The sequence below is a fragment of the Petaurus breviceps genome, unplaced genomic scaffold (genome assembly GCF_028583685.1).
Source record: "Petaurus breviceps papuanus isolate PSGF00001 unplaced genomic scaffold, PetGlider_PUasm1.0 214, whole genome shotgun sequence".
Lineage (NCBI taxonomy): Eukaryota > Metazoa > Chordata > Mammalia > Diprotodontia > Petauridae > Petaurus > Petaurus breviceps.
In genome coordinates this window covers 11,557,742-11,569,950 of record NW_027185863.1, presented here as the reverse complement: position 1 = coordinate 11,569,950, position 12,209 = coordinate 11,557,742, and the positions used below count along the sequence as shown (strand labels likewise).

At 38.9% G+C, this 12,209-nt stretch overlaps 1 protein-coding gene across 1 annotated transcript in view; it reads left to right on the top strand.

Annotated features, from left to right (window-relative positions):
* Positions 1-12,209, top strand: part of ATP11A (ATPase phospholipid transporting 11A) — a 222,955-nt gene that overhangs the window by 130,591 nt on the left and 80,155 nt on the right. The window contains 2 exon segments of the mRNA XM_069094096.1: positions 5,342-5,431; positions 6,305-6,385. Of these exon segments, the coding sequence (XP_068950197.1) occupies positions 5,342-5,431; positions 6,305-6,385 (171 nt within the window).

The following is a 12,209-nucleotide window of genomic DNA, read 5'->3' as shown; positions in this document are numbered from 1 at the left end:
TAGGATGATCACTTTGGGAGCTGGATGCATGGCCTGGGGTGGGGAGAGTCCAGACGCAGGGTGATGAGGACCTGCACAAGGCTTCCAGTGTGGGAGGACAGAAAGGGACGTATACAGAAGGTGTTACAAAGGGATTAGAAATGGGGGAGTGGGGTTACGTGAGAGGCACCACGGTGCACAGAGGGCCAGGCCTGGAGTCAAAAAGATTCGTCTTTCTGAGTTCAAATCTGGTCTCAACCATTTACAAGCTGTGTGACTGGGCAAACTGAAAGCCTTTTGCCTCCATTTCCTCCTCTCTGAAAGGAGCTGGAGAAGAAGATGGCAAACCCATCCAGTGTCTGCCACAAGAACCCCAAGTGGGGTCATGAAGAGTCTGATGCAGCTGAAAATGTCTGAACAGCAACAGTGTGTATTGAGCTAGTGAGGAAAGAAGCATGCCTCCAGGGCAGATCAAATTATGCTATTCTGGGTATCTTTGTTTATAAACTACACTTCAATTAAATTATGTAAAACTCGAGATTTGATTTACCTGATAAAAGTGGGTCAGCTGTTCTAATACTATTGAATTTTTCTCATTGTCAGGATTAAAGATAAAGATAATATATGTAAAAGCATTTGGGGGGGGGCAAGGGTCAGCTGCCTTTTGTTTTCCAACATTAAATCAAGGCAAAATATTAAGTGTGTTGACACACAGTATAACGATGCAGCGAACTCTTTAGATTTCCGTGCTTTGTTATTACAAGAAAACCTCTTTATGCCGTCTAGTAGTTTGGACAGTCTGAGATTTCAAATATTAAATATTTTAAAGCATAAATTGCTGTTATTAGAGCAGAGACTAGAATATAAGCACAATTGTATGCTGTACTGTTTGACTAGATGCTGGACTGCTTGATTTTCAAAAAAACCAAAAGTGCATCATTAGTCCTCTGTATTCAGAATAGAAAGTGTGCCATTTTTAGTTTTGCTTATGCAATCTGACATGCATAAATCTACTATAGGTTAACTGTCACCTAGTCTTAAATAAATTCATAGGGTTCTTTTCTTCCCCCTTCTTAATCACCATAGATCATTAAATATTGCTTTTCTCTTTTGATCCCTTGTAATATGTGTAATACGTCAAGATAATTGTGACTTCATCATTCCCTCCAACAATGAATATTGTAGCCCAATGAGGCAGAAGAGACTGCCTTTTATGTGTTACTGAAGCCCAAAAATAAGTCATCCCTGGTGACTAACCTTTTAGTTGCAAGCCTTAATTCCTAACGTGCCAAGGCTGGTCCTGACACATTGCCGGATGCTGAAGCAGCTTGTATCTCCCTGACATGACTTTCCAGTGATCCAGGTCAACCTCCACATCTGGTTTAGGCATCAGAATAGGATGTTTATGGAGGAATCATATTAACAGTATCCACCGTAACCATGCAGTCTTGGAGGATTTGTGGTTAGTCTGCATGAAGATCCTGTCTTCGCACCATGTTGTCAGGTTGTTTCACTTGTGGCCTACTCTCTGTGACCCCATGTGGGGTTTTCTTGGCAAAGATGCTTTCGGGACAGAGAGAAAGAACTGACTTCCTCCACAGAACTGAGTTTAACCCTTACATTGCAGATAAAAAGGAGGATTTTCTAAGGAGTTCAGCCGTCATTTTGAGCACATGTATGATGGGGATCTGTATTTCAGAAGTAAAGTCAGGAGTAGCAGTGATGGTTAGTGGCGACTGACTATCTGTGATCCACAAAGCGGAAACCTTCTAAGTCGTTATTCACGCGGTTGTGTTATGCTTGTTAAATTACTAATAGATTACATCGCCGACGACTGATGTTTTCTTTCTGGCTAGAAGAAAAGGGATTTTGATATAAACATAGATGTGAGCAAATGCTCATGCGAAAAGAGACTTCTCCATTTGAGAAAAGAAGTAGTGATTAACAAGTGGGTTTGAGGTCTAAAAATTTTAATTATTTAGTGATAGAGAGGTTATAATGTTACTAATAATTATCCAGACATATCTATGGCTTACATTAGAACTTGGGGTGATGAGAGTGATTATGGCAACAAATCAAGTGGCAGACTAAGGGCTGATCACGCCCTGTATCTTACTGTATTGAATGGTGAACCAAAATCCCTGTTACATGAATAGAAATTTAATAACCACACAGATGGCAGATTTGGGGGACTTCTTTGGAGATTTGAAATGGCCTTGTGTAGGCCAAGTGTTTCCAGCTATTATTATGTGGTACTAAATCTGAAATTTTTCATGACATCTATTGTGTAATATATATTATTTAATGTCATGCTAATTGTATACACCTTGACTCAGATGCTAATATTCTCATTACTCATTTTAGTTTTTATACTGCATTCCCAGACTCCCAACAAACCATCTCCATTGCTGGTTTCTTTAGGTCAGAAGTTCTTGGCATTTTTTTTTTTTTGGACATGGACCCATTTAGCATTGTCAGTCATTCAACATTTATTAAGCCCCTACTATGTACTAAGCACTTGTGTGAAGCACCAGGGTTACCAAGAAAGGATAAAAGCCTTCTGTTTTGAGAAGCTCACAGTCAAATAGGGGAGACATGCAAACAGTTATGATGCCTTTTGGCATAATGCCCTTTGGCATTTTGGTGAACGCTATATGCTCCTATCAGAAAAATGTGCATATTTTATGCATAAAATACATAAGATTGCAAAGGAAATGAGTTGCAATTAAATATAATTGCTAAAGTATTTTAAAACATATTTTAAATTTTTTAAAAAAAATTTAATTTAAAAAATATTTTTAAAACAAGCTTACAAGAGTTTAAGAACTCCTGCTTTAGGTGGCTATGACTGGTCACCCAAAGATTTAGAGGTAGCCCTGAAGGTCTGCTAAATGATTAGAAAAGATGTAGAATTAAGTCTGAACATTTGAAAAACATTTTCAAACTCAAAGCATAATCTTGGATCATTTTCCTAATCAGTCACTTAGCCATTTAGTGAATGCCTACCTATTCTCTGCCCAGGGGCAGAGAGAGAGAAGAAATGCCCCCTACCCTCAGTGAACTTACTGTCTCATTGGGTAAATAATACTAACACAAAGGAATGAAACAACTGCAGGAAGTCAAGATGGTTCACGGTGAGTTCTTTATGTACTATATTTTCCTAGAGAATAGGCAAGAGGAATAGCAGTATCAGGAGGCTTTGGGGAGGCCTTCGTAGTGGAAGTGAAACTTGGAAAGCAGTTTTGAAGTGTGGGAAGCTTGCTGTGTAGTGAAGGGGCTGCTGGGTTTGGAGTCAGCAGGCCTGAGCTCTCCTGGCTGTGTTGTTGAGCAGCAGTGGCATTGGACAAGTCGTCCTTGTAGTTTCTAAGGCTGATGGAGAATTGCAACCATTTTGTTTAACTTTTCTAGGAATATCGCCAAGTTGAGCAACTGGAAACTTTGAAGGACAAAGCATTTTTCACCATAAATAAGTGATGAGCTTTATTTGAAAGCCATGGTAATAAATACAGTCTGTAGCCTTTGTACTGATATAGACTTCATTGATACTTGAAAGTGACATTATTTGAGCTTCTCATGCAAATGTGAAGAGTCTAACCCAAATGAACTCGAGACATGTGGTGGTTAAATATTGAGGGGAAGTGTTTTATTCCTTACTTGGTAAAGAATTGAAGGAAGACTCTTATTTTTTCTCAAGATAATCTCCTTTGATGTTCACCAAGTGGATTAAAAAAAAACCTATTATTCAGCTATAATTTTTTAGAATAGTCTTTTTGCTTTGGAAGCAAGAATGCAGTAAGTGTATGTGTTTATAAAAGTATGTGAGCCAGTCACGTTCTTGAGTTACTCTGAAAGATGTTCTAGTTAAGGAATTTTGGGTAAGAATTTTGTTTCGATCATATTGTTTGGAAACAGTTTTCTGACCAAGGCAGAGATTGTGTGAAAGGCAAATTTTGTGTTGCTTCTTGAATTCTCTCAAAAAATACTTTTATGATATATGATAAAGTGGAAATAACTATTCTGTGTTCTGAGATTCTTACTTATATAACTTTGTAATTTATCATATTATTTTAATGTTCAGAATTATAGCTATCAGTTAATTGGAGAGATACCCATCTTATTCTAGTTACCTTGAACTAGTTTCAGTTAGGTAGAATTTAATATTTCAAATTCTACAGTAAAGTATGGGGAACTCTCCTTTGTCTCTCATGCCTTGCCTCCTGTCATCCTTAATTCTTGTCTTTTTTCTGCTCCCTTCCCCAGACTTTTAGCTACTTGAGTACATTGAGCATTTAATTTTTGTTTTTGTATCCTTAGGCTTGTTTCTTGTTTTTAGCATAATAGACATTTAATTAATTTCTTTTGAATTTCTGTGGTCCCATGAATTTCCACTTCAGTTCTTAGGATTTTAATTATAACTAATTCTTCTGTCTATTTGAACAAATTGACTAAGGCTCAATTAGTGCATTTACTTTTCGATTGATAGCTGATATTGATATAGTAGTTTAAATGCTTTATGTACATTATTTCATTTAATCCATAAAACAAATTTGAGAGACAAGTAGTATAGGTGTTATTTCCTCTGTATTACAATTGGGAAAATTGAGGCTTAGAGAGGATGAGTAGCTCGCCCATGAGCACACAGCTAGTAAGGGTCAGAGAAAGATTTGAACCAAGGTCTGTCTTGGCCCTGTGTCCAGACTTTTACCTGTGTTACTTACTGCATGCTGCTTTTCACTGGTAATTTTATTTCCAGAAAGATACTTTTAACTCTTAATGCTGTTTAGCACACCACAAAGTAATACTGCATGAAGTGAAATACTGTATAAAATAAGACATTTTTGGTGACCAATCATGACTTCAAAAGATTGATGATGGAGGATGCCTCCATACAGAGAAGTGTAGTCTAGAGGTGAGGAACGAAGCCTACATTTGAGATTTACCCATGGTGCTAGGTTGTTTTGCTTGACTTTATTTGTTAGAAGGTAAAGCTTCTGCAGGTGTGGGAGAAGAATTCAATGGAAAGCGACAGTGATTTCTTTTTCTAAGCTCCTCATTAAAATTTTTAAAAATATACTTCATCTTTTGGAATTTTTTTATCAATTACATGTAAAAACAATTTTAAACATTTTTAAAAATAATTTTTGAGTTCCAAATTTTCTTTCTCCCCTCCCCACTCCTTGAAAAGGCAAGCAGTGTGATACAGATTATACATATGCAATCATGCAAAACATATTTGCACATTAGCCATGTTGCAGAAGAGAACACAGACCAAAATATATATATACTTATTTATTTATTTATTTATTTTAGATATCTGATCATATACCAAGAAAATTGATCCCTTTATTTTTTCTATGTACAGTACACATTTTGGAACTTCATCCCCAAGAATTTGTTTGAGCAGTTCAGAAGAATAGCAAATTTTTATTTTCTTATCATCTTTCTGGTACAGGTAAGTCCATTTACTTTCTATCACCAAATCAAGTATATCCCAATGAGTAAGTGTCTTACCCTTCAGGAACTGACTTATTGCTTACTTAATAAGAAAAAGAACTCCTCCCTAATCCATTGTTGTAAGAGAACTGCTTCTTATTTAATTTTCTTCATGAGTAAACATCTGCTGCAAGACCTTTATAATAGGTTTGCCTTTCAGGCTGAACATACCCAATAAGTTTACTTTTCAGTGATTATGTACCCCTTTCTTCAGAGAAGTGCAAGGTAGTGTTGCTTATTTCTCTCACCGTTGATACTTGAGCACCAAAGAGAAGAGCAAGAATAATTTGATCATGTAAATAAATACTGAAAAAACAAAGCAGTTCTGTGCCTTGATATGATTAGAATTTTCCAGAATATGAGCATATAGTCCAAAGAAAGCCAGAGAGGCTCCAGGGTTTCCAAACCGACTTCATGCACCCTTAGTAAGAGTAACATCAAGAAAGTTTCATAAAACACTTAGATGCTTTTGAAATATTTTCATTAACACAGCATTGTCATTCTGATGTTCCACACTTGTAGGAGTTGTCCAACTGGTAGGAGTTGAAAGCCCTGGGCAGACTAATATGGCTTTTCAGTTAACCAGCTGTATTGTCTTAAGCAGATCACTTAACCTCTCTCTCCCACAGCTGCTGTGTTTGTATAGCTGGCATAGTAATTGCCCTCCTCGCCTCACAGGGAGGTTGTTAAGATAAAATGAGACAAAACTTTTTAATATATGTTGGAAAACCAAAAGTAAGTGCTATTGTGATTTTATGTAGGGCCCTGATCAAAAATCAGTCACCAAGCTGAGTATTTTGAAATTAACTGTCTAATTTTATTTTAATTGCAGTTGATTATTGATACACCCACAAGTCCAATCACAAGTGGACTTCCTTTATTCTTTGTCATTGCTGTCACAGCTATCAAACAGGTGAGAATTTTATCCTCAAAATTAAGAACTTGGTTCATCATCTTTCTGATACATATAGCATTTTTATTTTTCTTTCTAATGTTAGTTTGCCTTACATTAAATCAACCCAGTTCTCTGAATTATGGGCTGTTTTGTAGAGAATTATTTCACTGGACACTGAGTTGTGGCTTTGGGGGACTGGCCTATTCCTTGGCCATAGCTTAGAAGCAGCGCCTTGTATGACCACTGATAGATGTGCCTATGTACCAGGAAATACTAACTACATTTAGGCCTAGAAATGCAAGGTTGGTAAACTGTCAGTTTAGCAAACTTCATCTAACCCAGGTATACCAAGTTAGCTAATTTTCCTAATCACAATGCCCTTGTAGTTCAAAGGAAGAGGTCACAATATACCTGCTGATTAATTGTTTCTAAGGTCCCCCTTCTACTTACTGTGAACTTGCCCAGTAATACCGTGTTTCCCCGATAATAAGACACTGTCTTATTATTTTTTTTGGACAGAAAAACACCAGAGGGCTTATTTTCAGGGGAGGGCTTATTTTAATGAAAATTGACAGCAATTTTAATAAACAGGTAAATGTGAACAAAAAAATGTACCTTTATTCAATAAAGAACAGGATGACGCGCTCACTGCTGCAGCTCTGATTGGATGCAGCTCGGAGCGCGGCGTGCGTTTCACCGGGGGGGGGGTGCATACAGAGGGTACCATAATGTAGTGTGTAGCGCAGGGGATCACCTTCACTACAGTAGCAATCTCAATAGGGCTTATTTTCGGGGGAGGGCTTATTTTAGAGGAATCTTACACAGTAAGGGGAGGGCTTATTTTCAGGATAGGTCTTATTATCGGGGAAACACGGTAGTGATCAGATCTAAGGACAGAAGTTCGGGAAATGTGGGCTCTTGTTGGGGACACTTGTCTCCAGTATGTCCATGCTGGGGAGCTGCTGCTGGCATGCCTCTAAATGGTAAACTGCCTGCCTCATGACCCTTTGAGGCTTTATATTCCTTCTCAGTCCCTCTCCACTCATGATCTCACAAGCTTGTGCTGCATTTACACTTAGGTAAATTAAGAGAAGTTGCCCAATCCCTTGGCTAGATTGACGACCTAGAGAATTATGTTAGGGGTTTCCCTCTAACTTTTGATTGAATAGGGATGCTCCATGATCTCGTGTGACTTCCTTGATGTCTTTGCATTGGTGCTCTACCCATATTATAAGGACGTGCTGATATATTGGAGAGTTACAAATATAAAATTGTTAAAGATTGAGTATTTCGCTGAAGTAGTGTGGAGGTGACCCTTGAGTTCTCAAAAGCTGGGTCTGAAGAGTCCACGTTCTGCTTAGAACTATCCAACTAGAAAGGCTTCTCAGGCTGTATTGATGATGGACTATATTTGTATTGTTTGAAGAACAGAGGACCAGTCTAGTTAATTGAAGAGAGCCTTACCCCCAATTTGGCTATAGAGTATTGAATTTCCATATTATAGCCACTTTTGAAGACTACCTACTTAAGTAGTCTTGTACTTATTACTGCAAAGAGAGTCATTCTACAGTTTGCATAGGCAAAGTGGGTATTCATAATCATGAATCTCTCAGATCTTCAATGTATTAAAATTTAAAGATTGAATGCTTTGATTTCTTTGAAGTTGGCCAGGCTTTATATGAAGACCTAACATTCTCATCTTGTCCTGATGTGGAAAAAAAATATGACTGACTACCCACTAACCATAGTGTTGGTCAGATACCAGTCCCTAGGAGGTGGGGCAAATTAAGTTTTGTCTAGAGTGGGCTAAGAGGTCTGACTTGACTTGGTCATCCTCCTTCCTCACCGGGCCCAAAGTCTGCTTAGCCTGAGATGTTCCTAGGCATATTTTTCCAGAGTCACAGTGCTTAGAGCTTCTTTCCTGAACCTATGTCCCATGCTGATATTGTCATTGAGCTAACCTGTGGTTAGGTTGCCAAAGAAGTTACATTTGCCAGGGGTACCATTGGAGAATATGATGATGTTTTCTCTTTTTTTAAGTATAAATCACACAAAAGAAGAGGTAGCTAATGGATGGAGAGCTGGCCGTGGAGTCATGAAGAACCTGAGTGCAAGTCCTAGCTTGGGCACATAGTATCTGTGCAATGCAGGCAGACCACTTAACCACTCAGTACTCCATGCGTCCCTCTGTACACATGGCAGAAGGAGTTGTTGACCTTTCCCAACGAAATCCCAGGTCTGGGTCTTTTTCCTATCCCTGTCCCTATGGCAGCAATACCCAAAGGGAGAATTGGATCCCTTACTAGTGCACTATGTTTATTGAATTAAAGTTGCAAGTTATCTGAAGTAGACTACAGCCTGTGACCCATTGTATGGATTATGCAGGAAAAGTAGCCTCAAAATAGAAAGTGAAGTAGACCAGTGAAGGATATTATGAGGGATAACCGCCCGACCTCACTCACACAGGCTCCATTGATGTTTGGCATGTTTCGAGGCTCTATGGAGGATTCATGTGAGCGTGTGGGGAAGAGTGTCATAGGATAAAAGAAGAACCCTCCGTCACTGGAGGGAGCCTCTGCATCGGGTTCACACAGCTGCTAGTGTATCCTTGCTGTCCTTTCTTGTCCACATGCTTAACTTCAATCTTTATGTGGCACTTTTCGAAACTAGAAAATGCTAAAATAATTGCACCCACTTTCTTTTCTCAAAGAAATGCTGCTTTCTAATAAAGGACGCTATCACCTTAGGTACTTGAAACCTGTGAAACATATGAAATTACATTCAGCAGTTTGCACAGCATATTTTCATTTGGGACACCTAGATCATTTGTGAGATGATGGCTTCTAATAGCTGTTGTGGGGAGGCTTTTCTGATAGACACCTTTTACTTACAACAGCATTCTTTCAACACACAATGGTAATTTAAGTAGCGTAGCATAAATGGTAAAGAAACAAAAACCTGTTCCACATGACAGCATCGTATGTGTGCAATTAACAAGAGCCACAAAGCTGTCATTTTCTAAGTGAAAAATACACCTTCTACTGCTCCTGTGAAACCCATAGCTGATTCACATCCATGTTTTCATCATTGTAATTCTAGTTATCTGGTAATTCAGGAAAATCTATTTTTATGCTCTCTAAAAAAGTAATTGAGAACTTCTGAACCACTTATCTATCCAGATGTAATTTTAAAGGCTTCCTCTTCAATGACGTCTCTTTTATGGTACAAAGAGCATTTGATTTGGGGTCTACCATTGTATGTCTGCAACTACTTTTCAGCTTACAGTCTTATGGAGTGGCCTGGAGCACTTGAAAGGTCAGGTGATATGGCCAGTGTATGTCAGAGCTGAAACGTGAACCCAGGTTTCCCCGACTCCAAGACTCTTTCCGTCCACTGCTTCAGTCAGCCTCTCAGTTACAGGAGAATGTATTTTCTCACAATCCGTATTCATCATATCTGCAGTAACTCTGTACATCCTTTACTTGGGTCATGCTACCCAGTGAAAATAGGGGCATTTGGTGCTTATCAAACCCTACTTGCAGTCGCCCATAGCGTGCATGCTTCCATTGGGCCACTCCAGATTGATGCTTTTACTGTGACACCCTCCCCCTGCTATAGGCATGACAAGAAGTATTTGTAATAGGTGGTGTGGCCAGGGGAGCTGGAAGGTCTATGACAAGAGTGCAGTTGAGTCTCAAGGGATCCAATTATCTAAGTGATTATTATCCATTAACCATGTCTACAGTACATTGTAGTCAAGCTTTCCAGCTTTCATCCCCCAGAATGCTCTCTGTCTCCTCAGCCACCAACAGCCCTTTAAAACAAAGCCATCTGTGCTTATACTCCTAAAATCTTGACTAGAGACTATTCTACAAGGAACTGTCTTACCCATCTCTTTGTCTTCAGGTGAAATTGCTCACAAAATTTCCCTTAAAAATAATTGTCTACCCTATGTGTAAAAATGTCCAAAAAGGGAATCTAGCATCATTCCTTAGAGGAAAATATATGTTTAAGTATTCCAAATTATCTGTCTTCTTGAGGCTTTGAATGCTCAAGATGTATTATGCAGGGTTTGTGTTTATTTCCTTAAAACCAAGTCTCTCTTTCTACTTGTACACTTTAGCATTTGGAGAGACTCCAGTTCTAAAGTGATTATGGTTGCAGGGGCAGCCCAAAGTCCTTGCATTATGCCCTGCTTAAATAACTGTCTGCCTCTGTACATCTTCCCTTCACATACCTGGTGACAGATACAGAGAGCTCCCTTTCTACACCCTATCACTTGTTAGCTGTAACAAAAACCGCAAGTGGTAGATTTTTCATTTTTCCTCTTCCTCAACTGTATATATTCTGTGAACTCAAATCTAAAGCTGCTAACTGCTGGAAAGATCTGCTAAATACAGATATTCTTCTGGACTTTCTTTTCTCTTGTTCTAAAGTTGATAGAGACTCATAGGATTGAGATAGCTGGTTTGCTGGGGAATATGATGGATTCTGGTTTATAGATATACTAATTTTGTGGCAGTATAAGACATCCTGATGATAATATTCATCAGAAAGTTGGAAGCCACAGAATCTCAAACTTTTTGTTGGGTTAGACCTCAGAGGTCATCTGGTCCCACATTTACCCTAATCTTGATCCTGTGTACAACACTCCCAGGTAGTGCTTTTCCATCATCTATTTAAGACCTCCAATGACAGGGAACTCACTATCCCTGAGAATAAAGCTCAAGTATGAGGTCCAGGTCTGGTGATAGAAGAGAGATTGAAAGTGAGCAAGAAAAAGATTTAGTGGCTAAAAATTTGGAGGTGGAGAAGGTGGTGCCAAGGGTTCAGATGGAAAGGGTAGAGTTGACAAGAAGGGAGCCTAGTTCATCCTTTGAGACTAGAAGGAAGAAGATAGAAAAAGACAAGCAAGTTTAAAGAAGTAAAGGGAGAGAGAGAAATGGGGAGCCTCATGTTGACTGGCTTCATTCTTCTCAGCAACATGAGCGATGATCTGCAGTATTGAAACTTAAAAGTAAAAAACTAAGAATGAATTATTAAATACTAGAAACTGCACACACACATATGTATATGCATTAGTCTGAACAACCCCATCTTAAGCAAATGAAATTGGACGAGACCAACCACAAGGCTCTTGTAGTAGCCCAGGAGCGAGTTGATGAAGGTCTAGATGTGCCAGAGTGCTGGCTAGTGTGAGTGGAGAGGAGATGTAAACAAGAGGTATTGGGAAGAAAAAAATGACAGACTGATAACAGATTAGACACATGGAATAAGCGAGAGCGAGGCTTACTCCGAGGTTGGGCAACTGAGAGGATATTAGTGCCCTTGACAGTAATAATAGGGAAATTCAGAAAAAAGGACAGCAAGGCCAGAAAGACAATGTTTTGGATTTGTTGTGTTTGAAATGTCTCTGGGGCATTCATTTCAAAATTTACGTGAGATAGGAGAAAAGCTAAGGCTTGGTAAATAGCCTAAGATACAGCTGTCTACAGAAGATCATTGAATTTGTGGAAACTGATGACAGATCACTGAGTGAAATAGTATATAGAGAGGAGAGAAAATGGCCCAGGACAGAAGCTTGACATGCACATCTGTAGATAATGGGTGTGACCTGGTTGTAGATCCAGAAAGTGGTAGTGATCAGACAGGTCAGAAGGAGAACCAGGAAAGAGTAATATTAATTATGGACACCTTTAAAAAGGAGAGAATATCCACAAGGGGGTGATAACAGATCAAGGCTACAGAGATCAAGAAAGAAAGATTGGGGGGGGGAGGGGACATTAGATTTGGAATTTAAGAGATCATTAGTGACTTAGAAGACATCAGTTTCAGTTGGATA